The 22880-nt window shown below is 37.2% G+C and overlaps 1 protein-coding gene across 1 annotated transcript; it reads left to right on the top strand.

Annotated features, from left to right (window-relative positions):
• Window positions 1–492: 492 nt before the first annotated feature.
• Window positions 493–22877, top strand: dgat1a (diacylglycerol O-acyltransferase 1a). The gene is made up of 17 exons (XM_046835240.1): window positions 493–777; window positions 4273–4360; window positions 10625–10665; window positions 11594–11679; window positions 12680–12732; window positions 12830–12935; window positions 13798–13926; window positions 15175–15249; window positions 17377–17480; window positions 18270–18308; window positions 18395–18436; window positions 19377–19421; window positions 20280–20392; window positions 20701–20766; window positions 20940–21027; window positions 21495–21557; window positions 21647–22877. The coding sequence occupies exons 1-17, from the start codon at window positions 596–598 to the stop codon at window positions 21809–21811; spliced, it is 1485 nt and encodes a 494-aa protein (XP_046691196.1). The 5' UTR covers window positions 493–595; the 3' UTR covers window positions 21812–22877.
• The last annotated feature ends 3 nt before the right edge of the window (window positions 22878–22880 follow it).

Genomic DNA, 22880 nt, shown 5'->3' with positions numbered 1-22880 from the left:
GGTCCTTAGCTCTGTGTTTGGTTTATTATCTCAGTGTTTAGTCCTAAGCAAAATGTTTGGTCCTTAGCTCAGTGTTTAGTCTTAGCTCTGTGTTTGGTCTTTAGTTCAGTATTTAGTCTTAGCTCTGTGTTTAGTCTTAACTCTGTGTTTAGTCTTAACTCTGTGTTTAGTCTTAGCTCTGTGTTTAGTCTTAACTCTGTGTTTGGTCTTTAGCTCTGTGTTTGGTCATTAGTTCAGTATTTAGTCTTAACTCTGTGTTTAGTCTTAGCTCTGTGTTTTCTGTTATGTAGCTTTGTGTTGTTTTATGTAGCACCAGGGTTCTGGAGGAACGTTGTCAGCTATATATATGGTTGAAATAACAATAAAAGCGTCTTGGCTTGAACGTCGTGTCCCTCTTAGGCCACGCCCACTCGTTCTATTTTGCGGCCCATGTGCGGAGCATGCGCTTGCGTTTGCACGAATGAACACACCCCTCTGTCTTTTTTTTTTTTTTTTTTTTTTTTTGTCTGTACACGACTCAGAGATGAGTTCCTCTCCCTGATCAGGCTCCTGCATCATTCGCCATGTCTCAGTCATCCCTGGTCTAGATGGAAACATGGGCGACCGGCGCGACAGAGGCGCCTTAACGCGCCGGCGGAGAACCGTGACGATCTGCGGGGAAGCGGGCGCGAGCTCGAAGCGCAACGACAAGAGCGAGTCCCGCAACCTGAGCGCCTACTGCGAGCAGGTGCAAGAACCTCTGAGGAGCAAAGAGGATGGCCTTAAGGACAGGATCAGGTAAAGATCTCAGCAGGTGGTAAGGCAATTCATCCTGCAAGTGATGCTGATGGCAATGGTTATAACATCAAGACGTGACATTACGACTTACTTACATAACTGATCATAACGCAGAAGCTGATCAGATTCATCCGTGAAGAATTGTACAGTACCTCAATCTGGATCCACAATGCTTATCCCGAGGTCTTTCCTGCTATAACACACCCCCCTTTATAACATCATAACGCACTGATTATTATAGGAGGAAAATAATGATCAGATCTTATGCAGATCAACCTGAGAACTAAGATCAACCTGAGATCAACCTTCTAGGTCCAGATCTTTCGCCTTCCAATCTTTCCTATCCTTTTTTAATTCATTCTTTTTCATTCAAATTCTTAAAAAATTTCCAGCACACCGAATTGGATGTAAAATCTGTACTGTAGAATGTTACATCACATCATGTGATCATCCAGACCGAAACCTTTAAATGTTTAGCACCTATTTACCCAGTCAATGAAGAATTCTAACTAACAGGAAGAACTGTATGACTTCCTGTTCTTGGAATTGTGGTGGCAATATTATACCAAGAAGAGAACTTGAGTTTCCCCTATGCTTATGCTCATGGTCTTCTGCGCTAAAAATCTTATGCCTTAAATGGTCTTAAGAAGGAAACGCTGGTCAGGAAATGATCAAAAAATATGTCATTTAGGATCGGGCAGCTTTTCCTTCTCAGCTCCAGAAAAGTTAAAGGTTTGTGGGTAAACATTCAGACTGCTATTTAGATAGATAGATAGATAGATAGATAGATAGATAGATAGATAGATAGATAGATAGATAGATAGATAGATAGATCTTTATTGTCATTGCATAGTACAGGTACACAGCAACGAAATGCAGTTTGGCATCTACCAGAGGTGCAAAAAGTAGCGATCGTGCAAATAGTGGCGATAAACATGTAGCATATTTACAGCATGTGATATATGTGTAAGCATATGTACAGTGAATAAATATAAAGGCTTTGAGTCTTTTGATTTTTAATAGGAAGGAAAGTAAATTTTTGCAAATTTTACAATTATTGTCAACAATTTAGAAGAGGATGCGAGTGCTGGATAAGAACGCTTTTATTAAATGAACTGACAATCTAAATTAAAATACTAAAGCAAAAAAAATCATCCAGGTAGGAGTCATGTGACCGACAAACAACGATAACCTGGGTGAGGCAAAAACAAGAAACGTGGACGAGATCAAACGCCAGGACACGAGGGACAGGAAACTAAAAGAGTTACTTGGAAACAATGAGGCATTTATACCCACATGAAACAAACCCAGAAGATTAGACATGACACCAATCAAAACAGAAGCTCGTGGAACATGCATTAACACATTAACACTCTTTCGAGATCACGAACAGGGATCATCTCTGGCAGTTAACGTTTAAAAGTTTGCATGTGAAATGTTTGTTCGTAATGAGCAACTTTCCTGATGTTGATGTTCATTGATGAAACTGATGAACCATCATTGTGTGTGTTTTAGCCGACCGCATATATATCATCGATACACTTTAAAAGTTTGTGCACTCAGCCATCACACTCAGTATCTGCTTGTTGAACATACCAATATGAATATTAGTGATAGACTCTGATGATATTGGGGTTGAGGTTAGGGGCTTTCAAGTTCTACCATTCTAAACTGACACCATGTCTTCAAGGAGCTCGCTTACGGGGTTTCATATTGGAACAATGTTTAAGCCTCTTAGATCCAGTCAAAAGAAATTGTAATGCTATAACTTCTAACATTCTATTTATAGGTTTTTAAGAGTTTGAGCAAGAATGTAATACAGTATGGATGTGATGGTCAGCTGTATGTGAATGTTTAATGTTAGGCTATAATGCATTATGTGGTGTTGTGGATGCAAATCTTTTAAAAAAGAAAAATTAAAGCCTGACCGTACAGAATGTTTACATCTAAGCAGAATTATCTGGATGTTGTCTTTTGACATTTTGAAGTTCAGAATATTAGTGTTTGAAAAGCCTATAAGACAGGACAATCCAATCTCATAAAAAAGAGCATTTAAAGGTTAAAAACCTCGTTCTAAGGCACTACAGCACCTTATGGGCAGGTTCACTTCAAATATTACCTCATAAACCTTTTTTTTATTTTTTATATTAAAAGAACATTAGTTACTGTTGCTGCTGCATATGATTTCAGTTCATTTGTCCTGCTGCGTTCATACTGTACAACTCGAGCTGTCTTTGTTAGTGCACTGGTCCTATTAGAATCCTATTTTTAAAGTTGTAATTATGAAGTGCACTTCACCACTACTCCCCCAGGCCTCTCTGGCCTAATTTGTTTACATGAAGAAATAGTAAAGGCTGTAACAATTTCTAGTACCAAAACTTTTAAATATTGGCTATATTTAATTTAATTATATGACTGTTCATGCTCATGCTTATTCCAAAAAGTGCATGAAGGATATTGGATCTTATTTTAGCCTCACGTTTGTGGTTTTCTATCATTAAACTCGTTTCTTTTGATAACTTTTTGTTAAAAGTTTATAAATTCCAATTTTGTAAAACATCAAACAGCGATTCCTACTGGTTTACATGAGAAATTGGTAATTGTATAGTATAAAAGTTATACAATATTGTGTAATAGTGTGTCTATGTGTGTGTAGTTTATTGCTGAAAATCACGAGAGATTTGTCAAGTTAAGAATAAAACATTATTATTATTATTATTATTTAATAATAATGAATTAGTACAAATCTAATAGATTGGTTAATAAATTGTAGATTATTGATAGAAAAATGTAATATAAATATAATATAAATGTTTATTTGTGAAGTTTTAATTATAAAAACACACACATTTACATTCAATGTTGTAGAACATTAATAGTTTTTATTGTTGCATGTAATAGATAGATAGACAGATAGACAGATAGATAGATAGATAGATAGATAGATAGATAGATAGATAGACAGACAGACAGACAGACAGACAGACAGACAGACAGACAGACAGACAGACAGACGGACAGACAGACAGACAGAAACTCTGCAATCCTTTGACTTCACCTTTTGATTGTTATAATACAAAGCTCTAACACTGGAGACTCCTTCCAAAAAAATAAATAAGCATCTCCTCTCAGGAAGAAATTCACTGCATCAGCAAACAAAATTTAAGACAAAACAAATTTAAGAACTTTTGATCAAGTGCTGTGGTTTTAAATTCTAAGTGGAAAGTACCTTATGTATCTGATTGTGTGTGTGTGTGTGTGTGTGTGTGTGTGTGTGTGTGTGTGTGTGTGTGTGTGTGGTTCGTATGAGTGAGCATAACCTGAGATAAGAATCCCAACTCCAAGCAACACATTCAGTGCAATAATGCAATGATTGCTGCAGTTGTGCAACATCAAATAACGGCTTTCTGTTTTCACAATAATAATGTCTTCTCCAGTCGGGAGTTTATGGATGTTCCTCAATAAAACCTTTGCCCTTGTTTTCTCTCTCTTCAGCTGCCATCGGCTCCAGGAGTCACTGCTCAGCTCAGAGAGTGGTTACAGCAACTACAGAGGAATCCTCAACTGGTGTGTGGTCATGCTGGTAAGAGCTTCATAATGGACAAATACAGTGAAAATGCACACAAAATTCACTTGTGTAAAACATTAATACAACCCGATTTAAGAAATCAAGCCCAGTCAAAATTCGGCCAAATCAGGGAATATAAGACAGTTTTGAAAATTGATGCTCTGAATCCGAAAATAGCAACTTATTATTTCACAATTTCATCACCAGACTTGCTGATAGCACATTGAACACAAGTGTTTCACTAGCTGTTATTATCTCGCGACCTTCTACAGACAATCAGATTCAGATGTGAGGAGGCGCAGCAAAATACACATCTTGTGCATAGAAGTGCATAGAATATAGATAACCATTTAAAAAAGAAATAGGATTAAATAAACCTAAATATTTCTAAAATGTATAAAGTCATAAAACAAAGACTGGTATTAAAATGTGTCGCTTCTCTCAGTGATTTTTGTAAAATCCTACAGTGGCTTTATATGTATGTATTTACAAATTATGTATGTATTTACAAATTAAAGCCGGGAATGTGAACTGTAAAGTTCAGAGCATTGCGATTTTGCCATTTCATTCCTGTTTTTTTTTTCCTTTACCCCATTAATGTCACACAGTATATCATTCACTTGGCATCATAGCTATATATTTATGTATGTAGTTTCATGTTAAAATGCACATTTTACTTTTCCTCATATGACCAAAATCTTTATTTATTTTTTTATTTTTTATTTTATAATTTTATTTTTTTAATATATTTTTTTATTATAAGTATTTATTTGCAGCAATATTGTTAAAAATAAATACATAGGGACCAGCTACAAGGTCAAAAACCTGATCCACACACACACACTCACACCCACAAAGCAGACCAATATTAATCACAAAAAGTATTGCATATAGATGCTTTTCCTACTCATCCACCCTTTTAAGAACCACTTGTATATGCAAAAGGAAGCTTAGGTTATGAAGACATCTTCATACATCTGGCCTCCTTGCTCAAAGTTTTCATCTCCATTTGACCTCTAATCAGTAATGCAAATGTAGAGTTGACGTGGTTTTGCATGCTCAGTGTGGAGTCATGAATTCTGTGGTAAAGTTGTGAAAGGAATGACTGGGATGAAGCAAAAAACAACTTGGCCTTGTTCCACTGCTTACCACACTTATCTAAGTGAAACAGACAACTTTCTTAACCCCAGCCTCTTCTTTTGTCTTTCTCACCCTCCAGGAGTCGCCTTTCACAATCATACATCAGTCATGTGCTTGTTTCTCTCCCCGACTGAGCTTCAGACTAATTTATACTCAGATCCCCTGGTTGTCTAGTTAATTTATACTCTATACACTATATTGGAAATATGGTTTGTGGACACCTAACAATAAGAATCGTATGTCATTGCATATTTAGTCCCTGTTATAATTACCTCCACTTTTCTGGGAAGATGTTCCATTGGAGTTTGGAGTGTGCGTGTGGAGATTTTTGCACATTCAGACACAAAGGCGTTAGTACAGTCAGGTACTGATGTAGGTGAGGTGAGGAGACCTGGAGTGCAGTCCAATTCATCCCAAAAGTTATCAATAGGGTTGAGGTCGCCAACCAATGAAAAACAATGGAAATCTTCATGGAGCTGGCTTTGTGCACAGGGGCATTGTCATGCTGGAGCAGATTTCTAGTGAAGTTCTAGTGAAGGGAAAATCATTTCTAGCATATCCGTATTCAGTTGTGTGCAAACTTTGTGGTAACATGGATTGAAATGTCAGAATAGTTTTGTATATAAAGTGTATATCCAGTCTGATCACTGGTGTAACTTACTTTTCAGTAGAAGTGGTTAATCTCTTTGAATTATGCCAAAACAGGATCTAGAGTTCTGAGATTTCAATGAAAAAGGATGTAAAATGGAATAATACAAACAATACTTTACATTGAGCTCAACAAGAGTTTTGAGCGTTAGCATATGCTGGCACTGGGTAGTTTTAACAATAAACCGCAGCACTCCAATGAACAGACGAAACAACAGCTTTGAGCCTGATCAGGTTTGATTTTCTTGCTTGTGAACTTTGCTATAATGAACAAAAATGATAAAGCATTACAGTAAGCGTGATCACACTTAGGAGTACTACATCTTAGCTAGTGAAGTTTTGAACAGTAGGAGAAAACTGGAGAACCCTGAGTAAGCCCAAATGGACAAGGCGGGAATGTGTGTAAAAACTCTAGACAAAAACTTGTCTGGTTGCTCTCATTGTTTCTTCCTTATGCCATCTCGGGGAGTTTTTCCTTGCCACAGTCGGCACCGGCTCGCTCATCAGGGACAAACTTACACTTATAAAGAACATATTCACTTTTAATCACCACATTATCTGTGTAAAGCTGCTTTGAGACAATGTTCATTGTTAAAAGTGCTATACAAATAAAAATGTATTGAATTAAAATTGAATTGAATAGACACAGAGCAAACTCTGGATTAAATCCCTGACCCTGGACCCGGTAGATATGAGACAGCAATGACTGCTGCTCTGCCACTTTCCGCTGCGTATAATGATGGCATTAGGTGTAAATATTTGCCAGTGTGCTAATAATTTTACCACAGAAAATGTAACCATCTCTGGAAAAAAATTGTTTTTGAGTGGAACTATAGCATTTACAGTGCTAGAAACCTACTGCTGATGTCTGCTAACAAATAAATTTGGCATCATAGTTATTCCATTGAATTGTTGTGTCCTTAATTTTTAAGGACTTTTAACCTCCTTGGAGGCCCATTGGTTCATGACCTCAATGTTTTCCTGGTACTTAATGATTGACAAATTCACACTACGCACCCAAGGTCCTGACTTATCCTTTTCACCTTTTGCCTGATTCTCTCACCCACTGACCTCAGATACAGCGTAAACAGTGCTGGATACACGCCCATAGAGCCTTCGAAGCATGCTGTCAATGCCGTTTATGCCTTGTGAACCGCATGCTGTCCATGCCGGGCTGTTCAGCAGTGACTAAAGATAGGCTGCATGAGCAAAAATGCAGACTTCATCATTACCTTACCTGAAATGTCTCTAGGTAAACTTTCTTTATGCAGTCTAATCAAACTCAAACTTTTTACATGAATTCACATTAATGAATTGTTAGAAGGCTTACGTGTCGCTTATAAAAATAAACACCCATTTCTCCCGACGCTTAGTGGGAAACGCAAGAGAGAGAGCGAGCAAATTGCAGTTTCTAAACCAATATTAACGTAGTCTTTGAAACGAGAACACGTCTGCGTTTCTCTCCGGGATTCCATTTTTCTCATTATAGTCCCTCAAAATGTCCCACAATGCTTTGTGTCTGGTAATGAGTAATTATGGCTATTAAGTTGGAAACTGCTGGGCGAGGGTGATTCAGAGAGGGAAAACACAGCTTGCGACAAGAAATATTGGTGTTGGCTGAATGTCTGTTTAAGAAAACTAAAAACATGTTAATTCAACCTGCCACTATCTCAAGAATCAATCCTTCAGTCTTATTTGTCATTTTTGCAAATGACTGGAAAGTAGAATAGTGTAGGGTTTCAGGCTTCCTGTCTTTTAAAAGAGAATAAAGTTAAGGGTTTTGAGAATAATTTCCTGAGTATATATCTATATAATTGAGCTAATTTGTATGTATACCCCAAGGGCTGTTAAATTCTAAAATCTGATTGATCAAAATGAAGGTGCTGGTTGATTTTCTTTAACAGCAACTGTATGTTTTTGGGCAAATCCCAGATTTAAACACTGTTTGGTCAAATGTTTGACCTGACCATAAGATTCCCATTACACATTTAGTCTCATTTTGCTGTTATCATAACCTCCACTCTTCTGGGAAGATGTTCCACTAGATTTTGGAATGTGCTTGTAGACATCTGTGAGATTTCATTCAGCCACAAGGTTGTTGGTGAGGTCTGGTACTGAGGTGAGGAGGCCTGGGGTGCTGTCAGTTCCAATTCATCCCAAAGGTCTTCAAAGGTCAGAGCTCTATAGCTGGCCTCTCAATATCTTCTACTCCATCCAGTGGAAAGCATATCTAAATGGAGCTGGCTTTGTTCATAGGGACATTGTCCTGCTGGAACAGGTTTGGGTTTCCTAGTTTAAGTGAAGGGAGAGTTCAATGCTTCCACACCAGAGACGTCCTATACAATTGTATCCTATACTTTGTGGTAACAATTAGAGGACGAACCACATATGGCTGGAAAAGTCAGACGTCCCAATTAAAGTGTTCATTATGATACACTGCAATAATGCAATAATTAGCAGTAGATGAGCTTTATACAGGGCCGTATCACACCACACTGATGTGGATTATATTTTATAGCAGCAGGCTACCGAGTGTTTCATTTTTTTCCGAAGAACACGAGGCAGATGTGTACCATTGGTTTTAATGTTCAGCTTACATCCTCTAAAACAACGATTTTTTTGGGGGTGGAGAATATTTTGTATCACATGAACATTTGCTTTCTAGTCTATAAACTATAAACTTAAGTTTTTACAAAAACAAAAAAAGAAATGTATTGCTGTCAGTCATCCCATTAAACCTATTCAGTTAAATTCAATTTCAATTAAATAAGAACTATTAAAAATAATTGCCGACACAGATTTCCTCATCAGTATATGATTTTGCATATATCTATAGTTCTCTCCTATAGTCAGCCACAATATTGCATGACTGCACTACCTACATTACATTCCGAACCATCTAGAGACGTACCAGCGCCATTTGGATCCCACTTCATGTGGAGTTTTGACATTGGACCTCTTTGAGTGGCATAAAGAAGCTGGTGTTGGATCTGTGATGATCGCAAATTTTATGAGTTGCTCAGTAGCTCCTGGTTTCATAACCTCAAATGAGACTGTAGAAAGAACATTACTTATAATCACACATTCAAGTGCTCATGTTAGTTCTCACTCTATAGTATTCTGTATTGTTTGTCACCCAAATGAGGATGGGTTCCCCTTTTGAGTCTGGTTCCTCTCAAGGTTTCCTCCTCAGTACATCTAAGGGAGTTTTTCTTTGCCACAATCAAGGCTGCTCATCAGGGATTAACTCTTAAATTCTGTTAAGATTCTTTGAGACAATGTCTGTTGTGAAAAGCGCTATAGAACTAAACTAAACTTGACTTGACTACTGTCTCTCAGATACAGATATAAGATTTAACAGCTGACCTCAAGTGAGTACTAGTCACTGCAGAAGGAAATGTACAGGAAGAAAATTCAGACCTGATCCAGTTCCTATTGCAGAGTCTCCTGGGGTTAGAGTCAGGTCCACCCCCTGGATTTTTGGTTTTGCATATATCTATAATATCCTGGTTAGCTGATTCATTTAAAGTCACACTCTTGCTACTTTAATATAGCACTTTAATTGATAGAGGAGAAAAAAAGCAATAGGTGGAAAAATGATGGTGGTTGGCTGAAGATCAGAGATGTGGATCCATTTTTTGGCCGTTTTAAAAATCTGGATGGATTTCAAAATGTTACAGCTCCACTTCAAGACACCATGTTAATTTATGATGATAGATGGGAATAAATTGGGTTGTGGCCAACCAGTACAGGTACTTTGCATCCAATTTCTATTAAATGACTGAGCTCCTGATACTTCTGCCATGCCAGTATACTGAAGTGCTCTGAAGTAAGGTAGAAGCACCAAAATAGGTCAGTGGGTCCAAATGCCCTTATTTGTGTGTGTGTGAAAGACTAGTTGCTTAGTAACCATGCTTCTTTTTTGCGTTGCCGTGATAGTGTCGGTGGTGTTAAGAAGGTGTAGACGGCACTCCCGGCCATTACAGGGCTAACATGTTACTTTTTGTTTTACGAGTATGCGAATGAGTGAATAGTGTAAGTCCATGCAAATTCTTTGGAAAATTTGGAAAAGGAAAACGTGAGTAGGGCGCAAATGTCACACTTGTAGAGGGGCTCATTGTGGCAAAGTTCCGCCATTGGACGCCGTCCACGTGAACACTGGGGTAATGAGACTAGAAGCCAGACTGCAGTTTAATGTCTAAAACCAGATATTTTATGTACCATGTCTAAATCCACCTCACAATTTTTCCTCACATTCATCCCCAAAAGCACAGTACGTGTTTTCTCTTAGTTCACTTGTTCACACCCTTTTTTATCGACATATAATGGAATTTACTGATAGTCCAGGCTGGTATCTCCTAGCTGAAGACTTCGATCCCTGCAATTGCATTTGTTTTTTTACAGCCCTATAGAGCTTGATGTAAATGGTGAAACAAAAATCTTTAAATGATTAACCACTGACACACTGACATGTCTTTCTTTCTTTTTAAGGTTTTGTCCAATGCACGCCTTTTCCTGGAGAACCTCATAAAGTAGGTGCATTCATAGTACATAGTACTTTTAGTATCTCGTTTATCTGAGTGACCTGTCACAGTACTGGCTATGAGCCGCTTATATATGCATTACGCTGTACTTAAATCCAAACAAGTTTAATGAACCCTTAGCATTAACCCTTACATTGAACCACACTGTACCCTGTTGTGACTAAACCCACCTGGAAATGCCATATATTGTGTGTTTTGAGATGCTTTTCTGTTCACCATGGCTGTAAAGAGTAGTTAAGTAACCGTAGCTTTCAGTTGTAATTCATTGCATGTTTTCTTTTATATTTATAGCTATACATTTAGATTCTGTATATTCTGTGTATTCAAAAATCCTATGGGATCATCAGTTTCTCCCATTGGAATAGAAATTTTTCAATGCAGGATAAGGGTAATTATTTGTAATGGATTTGAAGTAATACTTCTCTCTGTTAGAGAGAACCATATCTTTAAAATTTCATACATAGCCCCTAAATGAAAGCAGATCCCAGTGACTCTGCTTTCATTTAGGGGCCATGTATGGAATTATCTATTCTAATGGGAGCCTCTTCTAAGATGATTCCACCCCATCAACAGGGCATGAGATTTAGTAAATTTTCATCTTTGCTCTGTAAGCAGGGTTGCCAAGTTCTTCGTATTATATCCTCATACTGTAAATATATCCTTTTTGTTTGGATTTTATATGGAGTTGTAGTTGGGGTGGAAATATCCTCTGAGATCTGGCAACCCTACGCGTTTTTTTGTTTCCCCAGTCTTGATGCACAATTAGTCTGAAGCTTTCTGGCAAGCTTTGTATAAAAAAAAAAAACTGAGTACCTTGTTTACTTTTAGTTTTTATTCAGGACACATCATCTGTTCAGTGGAAAAGATTGATCCAGTATTCATGATGATTTGATAATTTCACTGTTTATTTGCACAGATATGGCATACTGGTGGACCCCATCCAGGTGGTCTCCCTCTTCTTAAAGGACCCATACAGCTGGCCTTCTGCATGCCTTATTATTGGTAACTTATAGTTTAGATTTTAACATTAATATAGACAAAATGTGTCTATATCATAACTTTCTGTCATTATGTTCCACGTTTCTTCATATTCATGCACAAAATACGTCGCTGTATTATTCAGTTATTTCATTATCATCTCTTTATTATTTTCTCTTTTAGTTTTTTTTTTTTCAGTTTGACACAAAACTGAAAGGTGAAAAGGAACTTTTTCAAGATTCCTATTTTGCTTTTCTTTGTTTTTGTCGATGCACAACACCTGATTTTCTGTTAGTATTCCGGATGCATTCCAATTCTGTCTTTTTATATTTAACTACGCTAAATAAAGCTGAGCCCATTTCTGTCCACTGTCCTTATTAACGGAATAAAACCTAAAACCTGTCATTTTTCAGTCCCAGTGGACAAAAACAATCAATATTCTACTCTTCTGTCGTTTTTTTAAAAACCCTTGTGGTTGAATGAACAAAAATCTCCACAAGCACATTCTAGAAAAACCTTCGTGGAGGTTATTATAACAGCAAAAAGGAACTAAATGTGGAATTGTGATTTTCAAAAAGTTCATATTAATCTAATAGTCACCTTTTTTTCCTACAAAGTGTAATTCCTCAAAGCAGAATCCAACAAAAGGGACTTTGAGGTGGAAGTCCATTTGGAGAAAAACTGATTAAATTATTCAAGATTAGCTTTACTCAAGTTTTAGCCTTAAATCAGCTCCGGCTGATTGCAGGGAAACTTAAATACACACTCGGGAAATGAGACACAGGTGGGAGCAGTAACGTTAATGATCTATAGAAGGAACAAAACATGAGGAAACAATGACCTCTAGTGGTTCAAACACAAAGTGACAACTCTAGAATCTAGATACTTCAAATTAATTTGTTTCCATATTGTCCAAATTTTATTTATATTTAAGGAACAAGCTCCAGTTTTGTAATTATAACTTATTATTTTAACACTTATTGGAACTATATTTTTTCTGAGTCTGTTTCCTGCTGTCTTTCAGTGTCTAACGTGTTTATCGTGGCAGCTCTGTACACGGAAAGACAGCTGGCGATGGTAAAAGTCTTTTAAACATGCATTAATCCTGTAGTTTCTTCTTCTAATGTAATAAATGTATATACACATATATGTTGTTTTTGTCGCTTGCTTTCAGGGCAGAATCTCAGAGAGCATTGGGACTTTCCTTTACTGCATCAATCTCATTGCTGTATTGTGCTTTCCATCAGCCACCGTCCTCACTCTGACCTCCATGACCCCAGGTATTGTTTCCTTCATACAAGACCTTTATATAAGTACACAAGAAAGGAATGTTAATGCTGTAGACTTCTGTTCATATCCCAAAATTTAAGATAGTTATTTACCACATTTGGCAGACGTTTTTATTCAAAGCGACTTGCAAATTCTTATATTTATAAAAAAAACGAACCACCACTTTCTTAAATGAGTCATTGTGAGAAATGTTTGGTCCAAATTAAGAGCCCTTGTTTTATTCCCACTGCCATTATGCAGAGCCGAATCTGAATTCTTCTTCCTAATCTGAGTTGTAGCTAAATGCTAGGAGAAAGAACGTGTTCATCTCACACATATCTCTCAGATATATATATATATATATATATATATATATATATATATATATATATATATATATATATATATATATATATACACACACACACACAGTATATATCTTCTCTATTCCTTCCTCCCTCCCATCCTTACTTGCTTCCCTTCTGTTCCCCTCTTCCTTTCTTTCCTTTTTTTTGCTTTCTTACATTCTCTCTTTCTTTTTTAGAATCTCTCTTCCCTCCTTCTTTTCTCTCTCTGAGCATTAATAGTCTATTAAAATAGAATATACTGCTACCAAGTCTTTTGTCCCCCAATTGCTGAACTTTGTATATATATAATTACACACAGTTGCACCCACCACTGTGGAGAATCAAGTCTCGTATTGCTTCATATCACTGCCTGTATTCTGGGTTCTCGGTTCTCACCGTGAAAAAGTAACACCGAGAACATTGCAGTTTTCGCTCTGTTGTAAATATGCACTGGTTGAAATTTCTAACATGTGCCTGATCATCTGTGTGTGTGTGTGTGTGTGTGTGTGTGTGTGTGTGTTTGCAGTTGGTGGAATCATTGCACTAGTGGTATACACAGTCGTCTTTCTGAAGCTCTACTCCTACAGGGATGTGAATAAATGGTCTCGGGAAATCAGACACATCCAAGCTCGAAAACTGTCTCGCTCCAACTCCTGTGAGTCCAAACATCACACACAGTATGAACTCAGGAATGTGTAGAAATTAGTTTAGAAGATATGATGTAGGGTTACAATCAGTAAAGCCATTCATGAAGCTATCATTCTGTTGTTTTTTTTCCTCTACAGCATTAAAAAAATTAAATACATCTAAGAGCTAAATGTATATGATGATAAAATCATAAAACTATATAGACATTTGGTGCCACCCAGATGAGGATGGATTCCCTTTCGAGTTCTTCCTCATGACGTCTCAGAGATTTTCCTTCCGTTTCGTCGTCACTGGCTCGCTCGCATAGGGATAAACTTAGAAATGAACGTATAAATTAACAGTTTATAACCTCCTTATAGCTGCTTTGGGACAATGTCCATTGTTAAAAGTGCAACCTGCACATTCCACAACCAAAACCCATACAACTGCTACCTGCAGTATACCACTGGCTGATAAAAAAAAAGACTGTTTTCAGTACAGTAACACTACAGAGGCCCTGATCCCAGATTGCATTTCCTCAAAGGAAAAGGGTCTTTATTTCCCTCACAGGAACATCGTACTCAGGTTAACGTTTGCTTTTTGACCCATTGAATCCAGGATTTGCAGGTACACAAGAAAAGCTGGAGCTTGAAATAACAAGGCTTTTAGCAAGCACGATGCATGTGTGTGTGTGTGTGTGTGTGTGTGTGTGTGTGTGTGTGTGTTTATTCTGATACTGGGTATGTTTGCTTTTATTGACCTTTTAAGGCTTTTAGTGTTTGAATATTTGAAATCTGTTACTCAAAGTAAACTAGAGTTTACAAAGAGTTAATAAATGCAAACATATAAAACACACACACACACACACACACACACACACACACACACACACAGACATTCAACTCCTGTGTGTGTGAGCTTTTATCCTTTATAATGCTCCTAAATCTTCTGGATGGATGTTTCTTCTGGACTTTTGAGAAAAAAAAATGTATTGCTATTATTTATTATACTGTACTACTTATAGTTTTAATTATCTTAATAAATGTTTTTTTATATATCTAAGGAGAAGGTTAATGCCCTGTACAGGTGGGATTAGTTTATTTGGGTGGCATCGGTAATAATATTTTGACATGTGTCTTCCATGAAAACTAGCAATAGAGTGAAAAGAGCCTACAAAGAAGGATATGAAAGTTAAGACGATTAAGCGATACAAGTGCTCAGATCACAAGATTTGGGATTTCAAATTTTTTTTTTATGTCACTATCCCTGTTTGCAGGTCCATCTGTGCAGAGAGCCAATGGGAACGCAGCACACAGTCATGTGACCTACCCGGGCAATCTTACCCACAGAGGTACTGCTGCCGAGAGAGTCTGGTTAAAGATGCATGATATGGGCAATTGTTGTAAGAGATCAGACTCTGAGAGAGTGTTAGGATCCACGAGTGGCCGGCCATGCATTTGGTACCTGGGCCTTCAGTGGGGACTTACCAGACTTAAAAAACGCAATATAACAAAAACACAATATAACAAAAACACAATATAACAGGAGGGTAAAAACTATTTTACTAAAGCAAGAAACCCAGTTAAGACTCCAAACCTTTACACTACAGCCGCAACTGTGCCACCAACTTCATCTGGAGCAGTTCAGAATCAATATTTGTCTAATAACATGACAAAAACATAAAAATGTAAATAAAATACAACCTAATCACCAGAGGTGCAAAATCATAATTTGCACCGCTCCTCAGAGGCTGTAATCCAGTGGTACCGCTCGTATTCACTGGTCTGGAAGTGGTGAACAAACCCTTTCCTGGGCTGAGACAAGCTAGCTAGCTTCAGGGTTGGTTGACCTCTTCACGATGTCTAGATTTTCTTGAAAATGGATTTTTAAGTATGTACGAGACCAAATCAATTTCTCCTCCTCCGTCACGGCCGTTAAAAAAAAGTCTAACTCTGATGTATTAATGTGTACAGAGCTACACATGTGTTTTGCAAGTCGAACTTAGTTGTAACAGTTTCCCTCTGATCAACCAATCAGAGGAAGAAAAAAAATGCTGACGCTATTCTGGGCCAGCTAGCTGCCCTGTGAGGCAAATATGAAGTCTGATTGGTTAAAAAAACAATTTATTGGTTAAAAAAACTATTTCCAACAGTACTGACTTTCAAGGCTCTCGGCAGATTGATTGACATGGCAGCACATAGAGGCTGAAATCTGATTGGACAAAAAATTTTACATCCACATACATGTACTGGAAGCAGTGCAGCCAAGAGAAACGCTACGAAATAAAGAGAATAAACTGTTGGGAATAAATTAATACAATTTCCTGAAACAAATATTAGAATTTAGGTTGCAAATGTAGGTCAGTGCTTCTAATAGTGTTTGGGCCAGCAGAGAAGGTTTTGCTGGCCCTGACCGCCTGCCACTGATCCACAAACCATGGGAACTAGGAAAAATACAAAGCAGGAAGCCCCGTAACTTCCCACTCAGAAAAAAAATCCAACATGTGACATCAAAACAACTTGGCTGCCTATAAGGTCAATTAACATACAGGAAGTACATATACATCACACGTCACATTTAGCTGCCTAGCTTTGTTGCTGACAACATGGACAGCATTTGTGTTTTTCCTCCTAAATTTTTTTATTAAAAACTCAACATTCTCAATTCCGATTTCTTGCTTTTTGAGTTTGGAACGCCACATCAGGGAGATGTAATGTTTAAAAACACAGAAAATGGTATTAACAGAGATGGGGTGACCTCTGCTGGTGAAGATCGGGAGTGTCCAGGGGTGGTCTTAGATAAGTTATATTAGTCTCAGCACACAATGAAACATTGACACTGAATTAAAGGTTTATTCGCCTGTTGCAAATATGCAAAATCCCAAATATGTGCTATATGAGTTTTCCAGCCATATATTAGAGTTTTCCAACCATATGTGGTTTCTTCTTCAAACTGTTACCACACGTCATTGGATGCGGTTGCATAAAATTTTCCCTTCACTTGAACTAGAGACTCAAACCTATTCCAGCATGACAGTGCACAAAGCCAACTCCGTGAATATATGCTTTGCATGTGTTGGAGTGAAAAATCTTTTTCAACCCTACTGAACACCTTTGGGATGAAATAGAACATTGACTTTCTCCTCACATCAGCACCTGACAACACTCTTGTGGCCGATTTGTGGCACAAATTACTTACATCTTGTCGAACATATTCCCAGAGGAGTAGAGATTATTATAACATGGACTAAATGGGGAGTAAATGTGGAATGGGATGTTTAGGTGTCCACCTACTTTTGTCCAATTGCACAGTCCATAGCTAAGGATTATGAGACTTTTATTAAAGGAAGCTCAGGTATGTTCTATCTATCTAGTTATTGTTTGATAATTGAGAAAGATGAATCTCTCTCTCTCTCTCTCTCTCTCTCTCTCTCATACTGCTCTGTTTACACCCTATCCCATTTCTTCTTTTTCGGTAGACATGTATTATTTCATTTTCGCCCCAACACTGTGCTATGAGCTGAACTTCCCCCGATCCCCACGGATACGCAAGCGCTTCCTGCTCAGGAGACTTTTTGAAATGGTAAGCTTTGATTTATATATATATATATATATATATATATATATATATATATATATATATATATATATATATATATATATAAAATTAATTTTAATGGCACTCATTTTCTTAACGCACGATTAATGCAACATTTCTGTTTGACCATTTTTATTGAAAAAATAAATAAATAAATAAATAAGAGGCGAAATGAAAACCTTCAACGCAACACACATTTATTCACGACGTCCTTCCTTCTCTCAGATATAAAATAAGGAAAAAAAAAAAACTCCACCGAAAAACAATTTTTAATCACTAAACCTTTGTTTTACTGAAGTCTCAAATAGAGCACCAAAATCCGCCAATTAAAACCGTCCGTGTGGAAACAGCAAAAGTTCCGTTTGGTGTCCTGATGATTTACGTCATTTAAAACACCATCGTTACTTAAAAACATGTACAAGAATATTTTGTCTTTCAAGGTCCATTTAGAACTGATAAAATGTGCGATTAAGTTGTGATTAATCACAAGTTAATTCATGACAATCATGCGATTAATCATGATTAAATAATTAATCGATTGACAGCCATAATATATGTGTGTGTGTGTGTGTGTGTGTGTGTGTGTGTGTGTGTGTGTTTAAATTTGAGTAAATATATTTTAAGTCTATCAAACTGTTTAAAGACAAATGTAAAAGCAAGATTAAACTAATTAGCAACAAATGATTTGCTTATAACTAATTTATTACTAAATCTCTTGTAGGGCATGTAGAAATCCAACACATTAATTATACATCATATCTGGTTTAATTACAGCTCTTTTTGATGCAGCTACAGGTCGGGTTGATACAGCAGGTATGTGTGGACAAACTGGAGCTTGTCTCTTTTAATCATTTGTCATTTATGTATTTCCTGTAATTTTTACACCATGTGTTTTCTAGTGGATGGTGCCAACTGTCCAGAACTCCATGAAGCCTTTTCAGGTAAAGCCGTTGCATTTAGGTTTATTAATATGCAAAGAATTAGTTTTAATCCAAAGTGTCTTAGAAGTGAAACAAAATCCAATCCAAACAGAATGGTGACTCTTTAGTGATTCTAATGGGTAGAACGTTACTGTCAGGCCACTGCAAGCAAACACCACAACCAGTAACAACCATGTTAGATGGTTAGATGGTTGCAATGGACCACATTTCCCAAACTCTGCAGCTTCTGACTGTGCTAATTGACTTACACCAGTCATTTGGTTAGATGAGATAAGGATATCCATTTTATCCCTCTGAATAATGGATTCTGATTGGCTGGAAGGTGTGAAATTGTCAAACCTTTAGAAACCACTGTAACCATAGCACCATACAGTTACAGGTCCATACAGAGTCAAACAGCAATTGTAAGCTTTTCCTTTTCGCATTCGAGGTCTAACTGATATGGTGAATGCAGCAATTTAGACGACAATGAATTTGACTAAGTCAAGAGGATAATGTTGAAATAAAATATATTTACCTAACAAAAATTCTACAAAAGGGTTAAGATTAATAGCTTCATTATTAGTAGTGGAGAATGAGATGGTTTGGACATGTGCAGAGGAGGGACATGGGGTATATCGGTAGAGGAATGCTGAGGATGGAGCCACCAGGAAGGAGGAAAAGAGGAAGGCCAAGGAGGAGGTTCATGGATGTGGTGAAGGAAGAAATGTGGGTAGTTGGGTTGAAAGCGGCAGATTTAGAGGACAGGGGGGGTATGGAGACAGATTATTTGTCCTGCATCATGCATTAAAATCCTGTACCTCACACAGAGCAGCAGATTATCCCAGACATATTCAATACCACGAAATTTACATGGATTATAGAATTACATAGTGCTGCTCAGAGAAATGTTTACTGATTCTATGGTTTAATAAGAGGAAATCTTTGGTTTTCGTGACAGGACATGGACTTGTCCCGGATGGTGGAGCGTCTCTTGAAGCTTGCTGTGAGTACTGGACATATTTCCCTATGTCCTCACTGTAAATGATATCACTGTATCTAACTAGAGATCTCAGTACCAAATCAGTATTAGACCCATATCAGCAGAAAATTCTAGTCTTTTAGAATTATTATAAAAAAATAAATCAGTACAATTCTGTTCACTGATAAAATACAGTACAACATCTCATTCCACATTAAGTCCTACTTTTGCTGTTATGGTAACATCCAATCTCCAGGAAAGATGTTCCACTAGATTCTGGAGTGTGCTTGTGGAGATTTGTGCTCATTCAGCCACAAGGGTGTTATTACTTAGTATGATGAGGCCTGGAGTGCAGTCAGGGTTCCAGTCCACTTTAGTTTATGTATACTTCATGGAGCTTTGTGCACATGAGGCATAAGAAGTGGTGAAAAAGCTGGAACAGGTTTGGGTCTCCTAGTTCAGGTGAAGGAAAAATGTAATTCTACCACATCCAAAGACATCCTATACAATCGAAATAACAAGTACGCCTGGAAAAGTCAGGCATTCAAATATTTGTATGTATTAATGGAAACAGTTTCCTTTACATATTAATTTGATTATATTAGGTTGTAATATTAATATATATATATTTTTAAGATTACAATCATAATTATATTGAATATTGTAATTATAATTTAATATATTTAAATGTCTAATATTGGATAGAAAATTGATGTCTATGATTTTTCCCTACAGGATAGTAAATTTATTATTATTATTATTATTATTATTTTTATTATTTTTATAAAGCTTAGTTAAAAAGATTTGGATTTTTCTACTCAAAAGGAGAAAAAAGTATTAATGAATCATCTCTGACACAAACCCGTCTCTCTTCTCCTTCAGGTACCGAATCATTTAATATGGCTCATCTTTTTTTATTGGTTATTTCACTCCTCCATGAACTTCGTCGCTGAACTGATGCAGTTCGGAGACCGAGAATTTTACAGAGACTGGTGGTGAGTAGATGTTGCTGTTGTTCTATATATTAATTTCCTACCCTTCTATTTATACACCCCTCATAAACCGCATCCATAAAATAAGTAACATTGTTATTCAAGGCATTTCTATAGAAATATAATGTAAAAGTAAGATTTTAAAGTCTTCTATACTTCAAAACCAAACCACCTCTATGTGAAGTACATGTGCAATGTGGAACATGTTCTGGCTGATGGGGTGGAGCTTATTTCCGGGCCAGAAAAGCATTAAAAAAACAGTTGTGAAAGAACGTGGCTGCGATTTGCTAATGTCTTTCTTGTGTTCGTAGGAACTCCGAAACAGTGCCGTATTTCTGGTCGAACTGGAACATCCCCGTCCATAAATGGTGCTTACGGTGAGTCTGAGCTTGTTATTTATTCCTGCTATTTATTTTCCTGCAGTCATGCAATCAGCTTATGGCTACATTAAGATAATAGGATTTTCCACGTGTTCAGCAAAATTCAACTGCCTCGTCCGTCTCAGTCACATAATTCTTATTGGTCTATTGTGTTCCTTCTCTGTTCTCAGGCACTTCTATAAGCCCATGTTGAAGAGAGGCGTGAACAGGCTGACCGCTCAGATCGCCGTATTTTTCCTCTCCGCTTTCTTTCATGAGGTTTGAATATTTTCAGTCGATTTTATCGGGAAAGAATTTATCCTTAATGAGCAAACCAGTGGTAACAGCAACAAGATGGCATGAGGAAGAAACCTCGAGAGGAACCAGACTCAAAAGGGAACCCATCCTCATCTGGATTGCACCAATTGTCCGTTCATTATAGTTTTATTATTGTTGAGGTGCACTGTTCAGAGAACTGTTTACTAATGGGCCCTTAAATGCGGAACTAGTAGATATTCTAGTAGATTTTATTTCTAAGCCCCTGCAGCAGACTGTTTATATTAATTCCAGTCCAAATCCATACATAGTTCTTGAGTTGCTCTTAATGGATCTTCTGGCTGTTCCTGTGGAATCATGCTCGTTATTGGTTTAAAGTTATTTCATGGTTTCCTTAACGACTACAGTTTTCTTTTTATTTTACTGAGTGAAACTTGCTGTACAAACCGCTCATGTTTATTGTCTTGCAGTACTTGGTGAGCGTGCCGCTGAAGATGTTCCGGCTTTGGGCGTTCATGGGAATGATGGCTCAGGTTAGTATAAAACCCCTGATGTTGTCTTGCCTGTACACTTGCCTGTACCCATGAGCAGCGTTCGGAACTGAACGATTTTCCGCTTTCAGATTCCGCTTGCCATGTTCGTCGGTCGCTTTCTGCGAGGTAACTACGGCAACGCGGCCGTGTGGATCTCGCTGATCATCGGCCAGCCCATCGCTGTGCTCATGTATGTCCACGATTACTATGTGATTCATTACGGAAGTGCGACAGAAGGCAGGGCTTCACCGTGACCAGCAATGATGAAAAGAAAAAAAAATGAAACCTGCTTTTAAACAAAAAAAAATGAAAGGATAATAAGAGCAAAAATGGGTGCTTACATTATTTCAGAGAAGATGGGAAACCTCTGCTAAAGCACTTTATGTGTGACAGAGAGAGACTGATAGACAATTAGACAGACAGAGAGACAGAAAGAGAGAGAGAGAGAGAGAGAGAGAGTGATATTGAGAAAGATAGAATGAAAGAAACAACCAAACAAAGAAACGAATGAAGGGAATAAAGGAGCAATAAAAATAGAGCGAGAGTAAGCACGAGAGAATGAGAAAGAAAGAAAGAAAGAAAGAAAGAAAGAGGGAGGAAAAGAGAGAGAGAGAGAGAGAGAGAGAGAGAGAGAGAGAGAGAGAGAGAGAAAACCTGCCCAGCCAAAGCATCAGCATTAAAGTGCCATGAAGCTCACGCACTTTGTTCACGGTGAACTTTCACAACGTACTTTACAGTGGTGTTTTAAAAACACTGTAAGAACATTTGTATGCACTTCGTGTTTAATTCACTCTTATTTTTTGAGCATCGCTTTTTTCCATAATAAAGCCCTTTAGTTTTTTTTTTTGCACTTTATTGATACGTGATCCCTGACCCTCGGCTGAGTTTCTTCATCGGTTATCATTAATCAAAATCAGACGATTGCAATCCGAATGACGAATGTGTTTTATTTTCCAATCTTCATGTACAAAAACACTTTATTCTTACACACAGTGTTGATTCGTGTTGCACATTTTAAATTTCGATTTAAATGTAATTTAGCTTCTTGCAGATCCTTTTTAAGATGATTTACTTTATAAGACAATTTAATAGACTTAAATTGAAAGGTTGAAAATGATGTATACAAATCAGTTATTTCTACTTCAGAACTTTTCCACTTGACATTTTTGATATAGAGTTGGTTTTATAAGAGGATTATTTTATTGAGAGGGAAAAAAAAACCTTTAAAAACCACTTTCAGCCCATAAACAAAACTGAGACTCTGCTGTGGCAGCTAATATTCCAGTTAAAAAATAATAATAAAGCTGGTACAGACAACAAGGA

This window comes from Silurus meridionalis, chromosome 22 (assembly GCF_014805685.1).
Source record: "Silurus meridionalis isolate SWU-2019-XX chromosome 22, ASM1480568v1, whole genome shotgun sequence".
NCBI classification, from domain to species: Eukaryota; Metazoa; Chordata; class Actinopteri; order Siluriformes; family Siluridae; genus Silurus; species Silurus meridionalis.
This window is presented reverse-complemented; position numbering and strand designations above follow the sequence as displayed.

Bases quoted from the DNA above. Each gene is read 5' to 3' on its own strand.
- dgat1a (XM_046835240.1), top strand. From the start codon at position 596: ATGGGCGACCGGCGCGACAGAGGCGCCTTAACGCGCCGGCGGAGAACC. The intron at 20,767-20,939 runs GTGAGTCTGAGC...CTCTGTTCTCAG, and splicing joins GTCCATAAATGGTGCTTACG to GCACTTCTATAAGCCCATGT. The intron at 21,028-21,494 runs GTTTGAATATTT...ATTGTCTTGCAG, and splicing joins TCTCCGCTTTCTTTCATGAG to TACTTGGTGAGCGTGCCGCT.